Source organism: Saccostrea echinata, unplaced genomic scaffold (assembly GCF_033153115.1).
Source record: "Saccostrea echinata isolate AGI-Se365-2 ecotype Australia unplaced genomic scaffold, CSIRO_AGI_Sech_v1 ptg000030l, whole genome shotgun sequence".
In the NCBI taxonomy this organism is placed as follows: Eukaryota; Metazoa; Mollusca; class Bivalvia; order Ostreida; family Ostreidae; genus Saccostrea; species Saccostrea echinata.
In genome coordinates this window covers 28,587,111-28,603,787 of record NW_026889779.1, presented here as the reverse complement: position 1 = coordinate 28,603,787, position 16,677 = coordinate 28,587,111, and the positions used below count along the sequence as shown (strand labels likewise).

The 16,677-nt window shown below is 33.2% G+C and overlaps 2 protein-coding genes across 2 annotated transcripts in view; both read left to right on the top strand.

Moving 5' to 3' along the window:
• LOC133197641 (cysteine sulfinic acid decarboxylase-like) overlaps positions 1 to 16,677 on the top strand; it is a 246,247-nt gene that overhangs the window by 142,934 nt on the left and 86,636 nt on the right. The gene's annotated exons all lie outside the window — the stretch shown is intronic.
• Positions 7,010 to 9,763, top strand: LOC133196666 (uncharacterized). The gene is made up of 2 exons (XM_061332526.1): positions 7,010 to 7,104; positions 8,307 to 9,763. Exon 2 carries the CDS (start codon positions 8,412 to 8,414, stop codon positions 9,744 to 9,746), a length of 1,335 nt encoding a protein of 444 aa, XP_061188510.1. The 5' UTR covers positions 7,010 to 7,104; positions 8,307 to 8,411; the 3' UTR covers positions 9,747 to 9,763.

Here is a 16,677-nt window from a genome sequence, read left to right as displayed (position 1 = left end):
ATCACTGACTATCAGTCCTGAAAGTTTCAGACTTCAATCGTTTACTGTTGCCGAGCAATAGACCGGAAGTTGACGTTTTATTTCCGGTGGAATCTAACATATTTCAAAACAGCGAAAGAGATGCAATCAAGTGATGCAAGTTTTAGCTTAAAAAAGAAAGAAGAGAAATAATATGATTGCATCCTCTGATCTAAATAATAAAACAGGTTTTGTAATCCTCAGAAAAAGTTCTATCATTTTATAGTTGCATATTTAAGATCAGAGGTTATGCTCTATATTAAATATCGAAAAATTAGCTTTAAAAATTGGTTTGTTTTGTAGAATTTTTCACGATATGCGGAAAATGTCGCATTTCATGACGTCATAATGCATTGGCTAGCCAGAAAATTACGTCATTTTTGATACGCAGTCATCAAAGGTCTAAATGATATTTAATGCATTGTCAACTAAAACCAAGCAGTTTCAGTTTTTCTGAAATTCACAGGGCCAAAAAAGGCCCTAAGTGGACCTTGTTCTTTAATATTGATACCACTACACTAGCGCAATGTACCAGCCATCATAGATGTTTACCTTGCACTCATTCCCTGAAGTAACAAGTGTCAGGCAGGTTAATCTTTATTTCTTATAGTGTGGAATTATAGGATGAAAACTAGCCAGCTAAATTTTGTGCAAGTACTAGTAGATTTACATCGGATTTGTTACTTGAGTTTTAACAATAACTGATAGCAGAGAAAATAATCTGTTACTGATAAAAACTAAAAAAAAAACTATTGTGTTTACTTCCTTTATTCTTTATGCATTCAACTTTCTATTCTATGCAATTCCAAATTCAGACATGTCCGTGTAATCTTTTTCTGTACTTCTACACTACTGCATCAGACCATTTGTGAAAGGCGGGTCAAGATACATTATTTCGCGCCAAACGTCACGAGTAAATCATCGCGCCTTTTCTTTGGAATGTGTCTTCAATTGAATAAGAGTACGTGATAGCTTCAATGAAATTTTTAAAAATATGTTGCTGTAGCCTGATTTTCGAGTCTAAGAATGTATATTTATCACACTGTACATATTACATATCGTATACGGGCAAGTAACATAAAGGCAGCACTAAGTTTTCTTACACATTTTATATTCCTCTTTACCCCCAAAGTGGATTATTCCAATTAGTAACACATTAATGAAAAGACTGGAATGTTTCGCAACAAAACACGTCTCGCCATATGACGCTCAAGGAATCTGATACCTATTATGTTCTGTAACTTGCATCTATAAAGGAATATTGCCCTACTAAAATCAAAGAAAAATATCATTGAAGTTTATTTTTCTCTCATTTGAAATTGCTATATATGTTATTCAATCAACATGAGAAAGTAACAAATTCTACTTTCAAAATACAATTCCGCAACTCTCCAATTTATGATACAATTGCATAGGTATCTAGCTACATATACATTTGCACCAACATATTTTCCTCATTTTGTCATATCACAATTGCATCTATGCACATTAATTAGTGCAAAATTAAACTGCAAACTCTTTATGAGGGAGTAAAAAGACACGCTGATATTGTGCCATCAAACACCGCTGCTCTGACGTCTAAAGACATAGCCCCCCCCCCCCCCCTTAAGATAAAATCTTATATTTGAGCCCCAAAAAGTGAGAAAAAATTTGGAAATTCTTTGGATTGAATCCAGATCGCCCACTAGAAAATTCAACATGCTAACCATTACACTATCAAACACCGTCTCTTAAAATTGAAAAATGATAAATATTCAGAGTATGGGTTAATCAATTTTTAAACAAACTACATATTTAGCATTCTTGTAAGACTCTTTATTAAGCCTATCAACATCATAAAAAAATATTGAAAAACAAAAAAGTTCAAAAAATTACCCTTTTTAAATCACTTCCTGTGACGACCGGAAGTTACGACGACACACGAAATGTTTCCATCACACATCTACAAACCAAATTCTATCATACCTGAAAGTTTCAGACTCCTACCTTTAACAGTTTCTGAGAACATTCATGGACTAGATTTTTAGTGTAAAAAGTGAAAAATCGTAATAATTCCCGACCGGAAGTAAATTTTTCCAAACTTTTTCAATATTTCAAAATGGCATGAGATAACAAATCATTCCTGAAAATTTGGCTGAAAATGAATGAGTAGTTTTTGAGATATCGCGATTTGAAAAGGTCAGAAAAATAAAAATGAAAAATAATAATAATAATAATAATAATAATAACTAGATGCGATCTCGTTGCGAGCAACGAGTGGGTCTCCCGTCCGATTTTTGATAAGATGAAATAAGAATTTGACTGAGACTTTAGTTCAAATATAATGATATAAATAAATTGTTAAGACAAACAATTTTGCTTCAGTAATCTATAACAAAATGTTGATCATTAAAGATTATAGATTAAAGACTTTCTGTCCGTCTTGGTCCCTATTTTGAGGGGCCAGCCCTATTTTCTTGATATCTTCTTACAGCTCTCATGATTTTGAACACTTTTTGTTCAACAACTATTCTAAAATTCGAGATATCTGCAAAAGAAATAATAGGGGCCGGCCCTTCAACTCCTTAATGGGAACGTTTAGCAAAAATTGAAAGGTAACATATTGTTCAGAACATTATTGTGAGCATCTTTTATTCAATATTGCTTATCAAAATATTTCCCACTTTCGAGATATAAAGCGTCAAAGATTTAGCATTCTGGCCCCTAATGTCCCCTTATAACGTCAAAGATTTAGCATTCTGGCCCCTATTGTTCCCTTATAACGTAACATATGATGCCAACAACATGTTATATAGTTAAAGAGGGTGAAGATGATCTATTCTGCCTTAGTAATGTATTACAAAATATTGATCGTTTAAGAGTTATTGATGAAAGACTTTCGACCCCTTATTTTGAGGGGCAAGCCCCTTTTTCTTGATATCACCTTAAAGCTCTTATGATTTTGAACACTTTTTGTTCAACAACTATTCAGAAATTCTTTTTCGTTTCCGAGATATATGCAAAATAAATGTTTAGGGGCCTGCCCTTCAACTCCTTAATGGAGACGTTTAGCAAAAATTGAAAGGATACGTATTGTTCAGAACATTATTGTGAACATCTTATATTCAATATTGCTTAGCAAAATATTTCCCACTTTCGAGATATAAAGCGTCAAAGATTTAGTATTTCGGCCCCTCATTACCCCTAATTATGTAACATGTGATGTGAATAACATAATATATAGTTGTAGCTTGCTCAGATAAACATTTTTGCTGCAGTAATATTTTACAAAATATTGATCGTTAAAGAGTTATTGACGAAAGACTTTCGGCCCCTATTGGCCCTGATTTTGAGGGGCAGCCCCTTTTTCTTGATATCACCTTAAAGCTCTTATGATTTTGAACACTTTTTGTTCAACAACTATTCAGAAATTCTTTTTCGTTTCCGATATATATGCAAAAGAAATATTTAGGGGCCAGCCCTTCAACTCCTTAATGGGGATGTTTAGCAAATATTGAAAGGTTGCATATTGTTTAGAGCAATATTTTGAACATATTTTGTTCAATATTGCTTATCAAAATAGTTCCCATTTTCGAGATATAAAGGGTCAAAGATTTAGCATTCTGGCCCCTTATGGCCCCTAATTATGTAACATATGAGATTTTTTTTTATAATGTATAGTTGTAGATTGTTCAGATAAACATTTTTGCTTTAGTAATGTATAACAAAATATTGATCGTTAAAGAGTTATGGATTTAAGACTTTTTGCCCCTTTTGGCCCCTAATGTGATGAGTCAGCCCTTTTTTCTTGATATCATATAAAAGATCTAGTAATTGTACACAATTTCTGTTCAATATGTTTTAAGAAAATATTCATAGTTTTGAAGATATGATAAAAAATGTCTCGAAAATTCACTCCTGATTCATGTCCTAAATTTCGACCCCTACCGAGCTTCCATACAAGGCACTTCCAGGAAATTTGAAAACTGAGGTGCACAACTAGGACATGTCCTCTATTATCACTGAAAATTTCAGCACTCTAGCTTTTGTCGTTTTTGAGTTTTTGTGTAGACAAAATGGTCACTAAAAATTCGATTAAAGGGCGATAACTTCCGACCGGAAGTGAATTTTCAAAAAATAAAAAATATGAATAAGGTTTAGATCATGATACATCATCTCTGAAAATTTCAAGTGAATCCATCCAACCATCTCTGAGAAATCGTCTGCACAAAATTTGGACAGAAAAAAATAATAATAATAATAATAAAAGTGAAAAAGAAACAATAGAATAATAGAAGGGTCTTCCGTTGGAGACGGAAGACCCTAATAATAAGAAACAGTAGAATCACTATAGGTCTTCCGTTGAAAACGGAAGACCTAATAATAATAATAATAAGAAACAGAGTAAAAACAATATGTTCCCAAACTCCGTTTGGGGAACATAAATATCGAACACGTACATATGTCTGTCTGTCTATCCTCGGGACGTATGAAAAAATTGAAAACAGATTGAATAAAAATTTAGGAAAATGTGCTCAGTATCGAGGAAACAAGAAAAGAGATGTGATTTTTAAGCTCTATTAAGTCAACCAAGAGCAAGATATCCCAGAGAGTCACGAAAGATTTCCTTTCTGTGCCTTTTGTCAAGGTGATAATTCATTTAGAATTGCTGGCACAGAATCGGTCCAAGAATGCAAAATTTCTTTCCCAATTTTGTCAATTTTTATTAATTCTTAATTAGAGTAAGATAATGCAATAAGAAAAATTGGATTTGAAACTAAAAGGTCATTTGGTAAATTATGCCTGCCTGTGACTTCATGTAGAAATTTAACAACATGACATCTGAATTATTATATGTACATACTACTCACCCTACTTAACACATACAAGTTACTATAATCTGCAGAACTAAGCCTATTCAAACAATATGTCGACAGAACGAAGTGCATGTATGTACTATACGCATGTAACATACGCGCGGCATTATAGTCTACGATCTGTCAAAATAAAATTTATTGAAAAGCTACATTTCTGCAGCTAACAAGTCACAGGACACATTATCTACACCTGTTTGAGATTTGATTTTGTCTACACATATCAAAGTTCACATCAAATAACTGCAGTTCTAGACAGCAGCCTGACAAAAGGGTGCAATTCATTTGCCTGTAAATCGATATTTTATTTCAATATACTTAGTATTTCATCGATTAATGGAATAGAGAATTAAACCTGGTAATCAGGGTTTGTTTGCACTTAATGAGAATGAATGTGTTTAAAAATGATAAACTAGGTTGGGGATTAAAGATTTAGGCTGAGGTTTTTATCGCCTACTTTCTCTGTTGGTCACCTTTATTTTATATTAAAGACCAGAAATGAAGGCCAACGAATATTAAGGTCAGTATAATATCTAAATTAAATACATTTAATTGGATTTAAAAAGTTATGTTTTCAAGGGAATAGTAAATTCTCTCTCTCTCTCGCTCGATCTCTCTCTCTTTCTCTCTCTCGTATATAGTGAAATCCAGATTAATTGGTTAGATAATGTAATCATTTTTTTTTAATGGATTCACTATTTTTATTGCTTAATTGTTTAAATCCCATACCTTCAATACACGACCCCACAGTCTGCACGGAATGTTGAATAAGTAATGCGGTCGTCTTTCCAGTGATAAATAAATATATACATTATTTATCCCTAAATGGATTTACAGCTCTCGTGACTTCTACCTTCCTGTTCAGATAGTCCAATTTAACGAATGTGATTCCGACAAATCAAATGAATAATATATAAATGGCAGAAAACTGAGTTAATTAAAGTACACGTATATACTTATATATCATCTGAATTTGTACCGTTTGTATAAAGGCTAATCGTCATATACAAGGTAGGAAGGGTTTAGTCATATGTAAATTGTTAGCTATTTTTAAAAGAAAAAAATTCAGGATATTTTATTAAAAAAAATCTACATGAAAAGAATATGCATTTTTCTGATATATACTTTCTATCAATAAAAATTGTCCATTTAAGTTCAGTGCTAAAGCAGCCTTTTATTAATAATAAACAAAAAATATATCAGAAAGAAAAATGAATTATGCTGGGGTAGCATATATTATTACCTGGGATCGAGGTTTTTTTTTTTATCTGATGATAGGTACGTCAAAACATTTTAGAAAAACAAAACATCAGCATTAAGTAAAGAATAAACGTAATTTAAAGTATTGACCGTGCTACTTAATGTCCATTTTAAGGTTAACACACAGAATGAAAAAATCGATTTTAAAAAAGCAAGAGATTTTAAAGTTTCTTAACATTCCATGACTTTAAAGTAATACAATGTACATGAAAAGTTTTCTATTGTAAGAATTACACTTGCTGTCAGAAGGGCATTAAGAAACAGACTGTCGATGATTTTTTTTTCCTCTCTTTGAAATCAGTGTTACAAGTAATCATGTTTTGGGTCGATGTTTGCGTATTAACTGAAATATGTTACGCCTTGGTATTATTTTTGTTGTAAAATAAAATCAAGTTACACTTTACAAGACGTCTTACATCGACAAAATCATTATCTTTTTTGAATTCCTGCATGTTGTACACAATTAATATTTTTATCAATATTCCTTTACAATGGAGGGAAAAGTAAGTGCCTCCACGAGAGTTTGTTATACATCTTTGACTTTATAGCCTTTGAAGAGCATGAATAGAAATAATATTAACGCTCCAACAAAGTTTATGTTACCAATTTTAAATTTCGATTCATGATCTTGTGGACGGTATTTGATTGCTTTCGTTATGTTGGCTCTGTAGTGGCTACACAAAACCAGCAATCGTAAACAAGCAATATACCACTCCAGAATTGATCTTCTTCAATACATTTGTATTGAATCGTATTGGAAAGTATGTCAAATACAAGCTATTTTGGAGAGCGTGGTATTTTTAGACCCCCTACTCAGGATTATAAAATTAATCTTAAAAAGATTAACGTTGTAAAATGAATTTCTCTTCCAGTAACAATTATGGGCAGATAGTCATTTTCTTTTGAACTGGAATGACGGTGTCCCAAAGGAAATAGAAAGATGCAACATATTAACAAGGAATTTAAATTACAGGTAAGTTTAAATATACGCGTATCAGGCCCGTAGGAAGCAAAATCAGTTAGGGAGGGGGGAGCAAAATCAAACATTTTCAGTTTGGGGGCACTACTATAAATTCCTTGACAAACGAGCAAAAAAAAAAAGAATGTCATCATGTTATCAGACGTTATTGAAGAGGGGACAAAAGCATTTACTGGCTATGTTTTCTATAGTATTCTATATATCGGCAAATTTATTGAGGGGGGCCCCCTGTTCTTACGGAATGCTTATCACGATATTTAGAAAACATTAAAAAATAAATAAATAAATTTATAAAACAATACTGAATCACTATTTGATGAAGTATGTATGGGGGGTGGGGGAATTTCAATCATTTCGCTGAACTCTTGAATGTGTATGTGTGTATGGGGGATTCTCTTTATTAATTGGACACGGAGTGGATCTGAGAAGGGATGTATAGGAATTTTATGTACTGGATTGACCAAGTACAGTGTACAGGGCCAGATATATTGATCAATGGCCGCTGCATTGCCTCGATCGATCTCTCATTAAGCGCCTGCTTAAACTATTATCCATGACTCTGTAAAGGTTTACTGATGAAATTCAGTTAAAGCGCTTACATTCGTAAACACATCGAGTTCTGTATTGATCTTTGGAAATTGTTGAATAAGTTTAATACTTTAAAACTAGACCATCCCCGTAAATATTGCAATAAAAGTTGACAAATTTAAATTTACGGCTCGATTCTACAAAACAATGCCGAGGAAGGTATATGGATAGGAAAAACTAACTTTATAGATTTTCTTTAAAAGCAGACAAATTCAAAATCTTATAAAAGGAGAATTATCATGACTTTCACTAAATTTTCGAGTGTAAGTGCCAACTTCATTTTCATCCTTTATATAAGTACACAACAAGCAATTTCAAAAGATATCGACATTTTAGCTCTGTATCAGTCTGGCTGCATCAATTGACATTTTATATAATGCACTAAATGTTACTTTTTTCATTCTAAACACCCATTAATTACTGTAATTACCGCATTGTAATATCCTCCTTCGACCAGCAGCTAGTGTACAATCTTATCTTTTAGCATTTGTAACAAAATTCCAAATGCTATTGTCATTGCTATTGAAATATCAGTATTGATTAACTAAAACATTAAATGTAAAACACATGTCAAAGAGTAATGAATTCCTCTATTTTTCTTGTTTCAGTGTTGGTTATCTCGGATCAGCGCTTCCGTTTAAAGATCGCTGATATCCATCTTTGGTATAGGCCATGCTGTGTTTGTGCAATACTTATACCGTGTTGGATTGACAATGGAAGGTGTTAACACGAGCAGATTGCCTCCGATTGTACGGTTCCAGGTCGGCGGGTTTGCCACAGAGAGGGAGCCACCGGAGCGCAGCTGGGCCAGGATCCGGACATGCCTGATCGACAATCCTCGAGACTCAGGCCAAAACAAGAGGCAGGAGGTCTGGTCTTACCATAAAAAGAACAGGGGTGTTTTAAGGTCGTTAGTGAAAAGTTTACCAAATATTCCGTTCCGAATAGGTAAAAATAAGAAAAGACGAAGCCAGTCGGATCACGAATTGGCTTCGAAGAATGAGAAAAGTGAATCATTTCTTCCGAAGATTTCCCCAGTTGGAATTGAATCGCCGACGAGAAATGGAAAAATACGACCCTTAGGAACGGTGAATAGAAGTGATGACATCATTCCTGTAGGAAAACAGAAAAGTCAGAAGAATTTAGAAAACAGTGCAATACGATTTACTTCAACAGACAACGTAAATAGTATTAGTCCTGATCATGTGAAGGAATCTAGAAGAACGGACGACCGAGAAAAGTCTGAGAAAAGTCTCAGTAAAATAAAAAGTGAATCTCGCTTGCCTAGATTACCTGTACTAAAACAACCTCTTAGCAAGTCTAGGGTGGTTTCTTTCTCTACAAACGATTTGAACAATTCTCCAAAAATAATTGACAGCAGAAGTGATTCGCCGTATTCAGATGCAAGTGAGACATCAGAAAATTCCACAAAGGGTTTTGAAAACGTGAATTACGGGCATTCTAGTCAGCATACTACTGAACCAATTCAGAGGTCGCTACTTGATATTATAAACGGTAACCATTTATCCGACGCACGAATGATGGGTGAAAGGGCAAAAAAGGAGAGAAAAACCGGAACCGTGGAGACGGCAACTTTTCCGGGTGCAGATGTGGACAAGGAATGGTTTGAGAAGGTGTTGGGTGATAAGGAAATTATTGACATGTCTAATTACGACAATTTCGCTAGAACACCTAGAACCCGACCACTTGGGGAGTCCATGATGAAGGGTCAAAATGTTCTCAGCAGCAGTAACTACCCAGAACAGAAACCACAGACTGTCACTTCTCGAAGTCCTCTGAGAGTACAGTTTGATCTCCCCTCTGAGGAAAAGTCCCCTGTGAAACCAACAAATACAGCTCCGGTGACGAAATTGGCAGGAGAACCAATTGCAGGCTTTCAGAGAACAACTAATTCACCCAGTTATTTCCCCTTGTTTAGTCGAGATGGATTACCAATGCGCAGAATCGGTGGGCCATCTAAAAACAAACAACAGTCGTCCAAATTAAAAATATCATTTCCCAACAGTGAACCAGTGGAAGATAATTAAAAATTTACATTTGTAAATAGCAGTTGTTGAATTGTTTATTATTGTATACAAACAATACATGTATAACTACTATTGTTCTCTCATAAATTCTTTACAATATACATTTATTGACTGGGTTCGAGGGCAACATACGTTTTGTCGGACCCAAGAACCAAACTGTTTGCCTTAGGCCTTTAGGCCGAAGGCAAACAGTTTGGTTCGAGGGGTCGACAAAACGCATGTTAACCAAGAACACAGTCAATAAATGTTTTGTTATACCTTTTATTTATATATTTTATCTTTTTTTTGGACATACATGTATGTCGAACACCAATGAATGCAAATGAGATTTAGCTGACCCCGCCCATTATGTGATGTAAGCGGTCCAACATCTCATCGACAGGTCCAATATCTCACTTCGCGGTCAAACATAGATTTTTTTTATGCCCGCTCAGTAAAACATTGGAAATGTTAGACTTTTATTAGTATTAATTTATATAGGAACAATTTTTAAAGGTATAATATTACATCACAAAAATCCTGCCTGTATTATTACTGTGTCCAAAAAGAATTTGTTTAATTGTATCTACTAATAGAATTTTTATCGAAGATTTTATAGAAATTATGATATATTCAGGCATTAAACATAAATTATGGGTAAAACGATATTTGCATTTCTTTTTAGAATAATCACGGCTCAATAAAGATCTTTTTCATATAATTAATTTAATCAAATTTCCCCAAACGCCAGTTAAGAATTATAGTTGATTGATTTCAGAGTGGTGAAATTTTAAACTGCGTTTAAATCAAATGGTTATTGATTTTTAAAGCTTAAATCTGTTTTATACATAATAGAAATGCGATTTCTTTTGAAATCTTTTCGGAAGAGAATGATTAATTCACGAATTAGTATTGCCCATCATATGAAAAAAATCTAAACATTGTAAAATCTTACTTTCCTCCAAATAATGTTGAAATATCAGTACAATTTTTAAGTAATTTAACGGAAAAACTATTAAATAGGACTTTGAATTATTTTTACTTGAAAAATTACGATACCCATTGTAGAGAATTTTATAAAAGTGCAGTGATTATATGAATGTTCTTCGTGCTAAAAGTTAGCACAAGCAAAATGCAAAACTGTAGTACACATACTTTTATTATTAACACATCCCACAACCAAGTAAATATTGAGGTGGCAGAGGACAGGTTTGGCTGGTATTTTTCCAAAATAATGAACAGGCCCCACCATAAACTGAGAACAGACTTTAATTAAGTCAAACGGATGACTGCACTTAAGGACATGCGAAAATTACTTTCAAAACAAACATCATTCTTTTAATTGCAGGAATGGTCATCATCAAATCTACAACTTTACGTTATTGCATTTAATAAAAGTATGTATTTACGAAGTGCGAAGCTGTTTTCATATGCGGGGGTCGTCACACTTTCTTGAATCTCCGAACGATAATTAGTACGCCCACTTTTTCACAGACTTCATACATAGTCAGCGCATGTTTGTCTATTGTTCTCCGTTCAACAGTAGTTGTATATTTGCATAAATAAAGCTGTGTCAAAAGGAGATTAATAGACAAACATGCGCTCATGGTTTAAAAGAGAAAAAACTGCTTTTTCTTACATTTGCTCTCTCTGTTGTAAGCAAGGGTTTTGGCATGTTTTAAAATAGCGATTCTCTGTAACCACTTAAACTTCTTTGCCACGCATGGTCACCGATTTTGATGAAACTTTGCCCATTATTACAACTTGACACCAGAAACATATATCAAATAAAATTTCGTTGCTATTTGTCTTGGTTGCCATGGTAACAGTCAGAAAAATTGAAAAAATTGAGATTTTCAGCTACTTTGGATCTTTATTAAGCCTTAATAAAGAGTAAGGAAAACAAACAAACTATTCTCACAAAAACTTGACACCTTGTCGCCACTTATGCTATAAAGAAACTATTAAGAATTTATCTCTAAGTAAGTGGTAACCATGGGTACATTTGGAATACATTTTAGATGCTGAAAAATGCTGAAAAACGCTCAATATTCACTAATGATAGATGTTACATGATCAAACTCATCAACAACCAAAGAAAAACAATAAAAATATTTGACCTTAAGTAATTAGGTATTGGCAATATTATTCTAAAAATAACTTTGTATGGTTGCCATGGTTACACAGTGTATCCATGCAAAATCTGTTGCTAAGATTGGGTTAATGCTACTATCTTGAGGAAAAACAATAAAATTCATGACTGGCACATATACATCCTTAGGACCTTGCAACACCGACAACCTAAGAAAAATTGGGATTAATTGTTACTTTGCAGTGTAACCATGGAAACAACGTACCAGTTGTTTAAAGTGATATTTTTTTGCTGCTTTAGGAATTTACTTACCTTTTAATCAAGAAACATATTATTTGACTCACCTTGAATAGTATTTATCAGGTAGAACTAAAGTTGAATATCATATATTGATAAAGTTTGTTGAAAAATACAACACTGTTGCTATGGTTACCAAGAAGGGAAAATGCTCGATTTTGTTAATTTTATATCAATATTAAATCCTATGTGCAAGCTTTTTGCATTCAGTTAGAGATTGGGTGGTAGTCAAAATTGAAAGTCAAGCTAGTTGTTCATTTATATCAAACATAAAAGTTTTGGGAATCTACATACAAGGGTACGTATCCAAGGAAACAGAATATTTTTTAAGATTTTTATGCATATTTTTCCGGCTAATTTCCATAGCAACGCTCTATTTAAAGAATTGAATTTGAATTTTTTGAAATGTAAAAATTAGGGTCACACCAACGCCTTTAAAAATTGATCATCAGTTATATAGAAATATGCTTTTTAAAAAGATAGGATAAGATTAAAACACGAAGAGAGTAAGTTTAAAATCCCATTGTGGTATTAAAACCATGGCAACCATTGCCAACCTATAAGAAATATCATATTTCGTCCTTGGTATATGTTACAAGGATTTCTTGTCTATTATATGCTTGCATTTCAACCTATAATTACTTTTATTTTTAAGTGTATGACTTTATAAAATTAAATGAACAAAATTATTACTTTTGAATACTTTGTTTCCATAGTAACGTATGTAATAGTTGATTTACCAAACATGTTTATCATGCATTTAAGACATCAGGCCTTCAACTTTCAGAAACAGTCATTGCCACTTGTTTGCTTTGCTGCAAACATTAACTGTGGGACTCTGAACATGTGGAAAAATGCCATTTTTCAAACTTTAGGACATGTTGCTATGGTAACCATGACACGTAGCAACCAATTTTTGCCTGATTTGAGTTTACGTTATCAAAGACTTTTATCATAGAGAGTTTGGATAAATTCTGAGACTATGCGTGCCACAGCTCCTATATAAAAGTTAAAGTCATTACAGAGAATGGCTCTTAAATATTATAATTTACCACGTGATTTCTTATCTCGGGTAACTGTGGATACTAAAGTCCGTCACGTGACTTGCAAGGTAGCATGTGCTCTTATTGTTGAAACCTTTGTGTACTTGTGCCATACAGAATAAAGGGGGAGAAGGGAAAGAGTAATCTCGTATTTTTATACATGCCATTGTTATTTATCTAGTCTAAATTTAGAGCCATTCTTACAATGTTAGCTCCACCTCTCATGAATACCGAATGTTTAATCAACGGCAGGTGAGTGTAAATTCTCTATATATGGAAAGCAGTAGGGACAAAAAACATATAATTATTTAATTGTATCACAGTCTAAAATCATTTTAACATTTAAATTTGATGCCAAATTGACAGAATTCTTGAGTAAATATGCCAAAGTGAAATAAGGTTAAGATTTAAAAGCAACGGAAGCGTCGGGAAAAGACCCAAAACCCAGCGTTAAGTGCAGTTATCCTTTAATATTTACATTCGCAAATGTTTTCTTTTATATAACACTATTAAAAGCAACACGTATCTATATCCGTATAAACACGGGTTCCTCGCGTCATAAACGTTCGACATAATTTCTCAGTGACGTCATAAAGGGTTGACGCGCAATCAATGGATCAAATACGTGCCGTTGAGTTTGAAAAATAAAACATTTCACACGTTTAAAAACTTATAATCAGGAAAATATAAAATATGAATAAGTCATAAATGTAAATATAAGTAATAATGTATCATTTTTAAACATCTATCGGGATATAAATACGGGTTGGTACGAGATCAAATTTACCAGGGCTTTATGGAATTTGATCTCGTGACCAACCCGTATTTATATCCTGATAGATGTTTAAAAATGATACATTATTTCTTAAAAATCAGTATAACTTTTGATATTTAATAATGACACAAAAAACTTAAACTTTCTACAAATATACAAACGTTAAATAAAAGTCAAGATATTCAAAATCAAAATTTTGACTTAAGTCTGTTCTCAGTTAATGGTCCTGGATGTAAAATGTGTATTTGAAAATTTAAATCCTCTATACATGAAGCAATAACATGTTTTAATCCCTTAAGAAATCTGAAGCTTTTAGGAATAAAACAAATAAAACTTTCTACTTTGTTGGTTTTCGGAACACGAGATAATGATTAAGAGGGACTGACGGGGGCATTCGTATGGCGGGGTACGGTTAGAGGTGAAATTCTTGGATCCTCGCCAGACGGCCTACAGCGGAAGCATTTGCCAAGCATGTTTTCATTAGCCAAGAACGAAAGTCAGAGGTTCGAAGTTCATATGGAGCCCAAATTTAGCCTATTTTTCACTATTTCACCAGATCCGCAACAACTTACAGGCCCTTGGTAACTGGATAATGCGCTCCGCTACCACACAAATGCAGTCCAACACTGAACAGCAAGAGATGTTGACTCAACTACCTTCCTTTCAAGCTACATCTCATCCCATGAACCCATCCCGTTTTTCTGAGGAAATCCCGGATGAGTAATTTTTGGCGTTAGTTTCGTATTTCCAATCCAAAACCTGTAAATGGAAGTGGTAACACTAAAGAATCATATACATGTATCAATAAAATGTACAAGACCAATCTAATTAAAATTAGATCTTCCATTCGCTCCCCGATGTGGGGAGTGATCGCTCTCATAGACGACGAGTTGATATGTCAATGTTATGAGGACTTGTTAGATAACTTTGACGACTTGCCAGAAAGTTATGTCGATGATTATGTTGACATTTCAGAAAAAAATATGTTGTCATCTGGATGGCACAAACTGGACATGGGCACGTCTCCATGTTAAACGTTAAAAACATGAATAATGACAAGTCGACATAATTATCTGTCAAGTCGACATTAATAAACATCTGACAATTCGACATAATCATCTGACAAGTGATGGTAGAAATATGCTATTATACAATACAAATAAAAAAGTGGAACATAACAACGCTTGATAAACCATGATAAACTGTCATTTTGATTTCAATGAGAAATGAAGAAACCCAGTTATGAATGTTGGTTTTTTTTTTCTCATATGAGACAAAAGAAAGGAGTATTCTACTTAAGTATAGTAGTGTGGTCCCTTTTTACACCCTTGGTTTACCGGTTAAATATTAGCATACGGTATTTTGATTGTTTTCATTGTGTAAAACGAATTATTTCTAATTAAAACATTGTGTATTTATAATGAATAATTATAATAAACATATCAAAAAGTACAAGCCTATTTTTAACACCTATCGCACTAAAAAATGCCGGAACATTTTCCCCCGATCAGACTACGGTTTCTCTATTACATGGAAATGGGCGGAGACATTTAGATTAGATACTATAAAAAGAATAGGTATGATGTTTTTCTTTCAAAGACGAATTATATGTTCAAGATTCACAATGAACTACAAATACAATTTTCTATATTTACAAAACTTTGGCAATAAAAGCTATATATCAAGATGAACCAAGCAAGTCCTTGCTGATCGATATAAAACTGAGTACGTTTCAACTGAGAACTAGCACGTTTACTGTGGGCATTTACCCGTAACGATACAAATCCACGTGGCTTGCTATGATTCTAAACAGGTCATAAAGAGGTTAATCGCATGTAAATGAAGTCAGCCAAGAGATTCAAAATCTTAATACTTTTAATTAGAAAACACAGAGCACAGGGTTGTTCAACAAAGATATTTTCACTAAACATCTACACATATGATATACACATTATATTTCAAACTCGACTCTGAACAAACCTGTGCTCGGTGTTTACGAAAGCTTTGAAGTGTGTACCTGTCGCTGATTTCTTTTGATATTCATGAAAATCAAAGGACCCTACCATCAACGCGCAGCTTCGTATGCTGCCTATATCTATTGTTTGACATTTTTGGATGATGATTCAAATAATAAAGACATTAGTTAATAATAAAATTTAACTTTTAAAAATTTTAATAAATGTTCGAAATTTGACGAGTAACCGGGGACCACAGATAAGCTTTATTGAGACTTGTTCTTTGTCCAGATTGCCTACATTCTCTCAGAAAATGGTAATTTAAGTGTTTTTGGCCTCTTCTTTAAACAATATCAAATTGAATATAGATATCAGGATATATTTTGACAAGATTTCAAATAGAATTCCATGATAATGCTTCATTATATATATAGCCGTAAACAATGGATCATAGATTTAACGCCAAAATGGATCTAGCACCAAATAAGTTAATCTAATCTCATTTACAAGATCTTGACCTTATTTTCAGACAATAAGAGTCAAATTACATCAATTTGTTATTTTATTTCAATTTTTTTCTATCTCAGTTTGCACTATATTGAAAGACTGCGATTTTTACTATCCTCTTAAGATTTGTCCTTTTTATATATAATAGTCTCTTCATTGATAGTCATTAATACTTGATGTACTTTAGATAGATAAGATAAAGGAAACGACTCAATCTTGGGAACTGCATAGAGAGAAATACTGTACAGTATGTCACAAATTTTTATTTTCTTTACTGTTATGT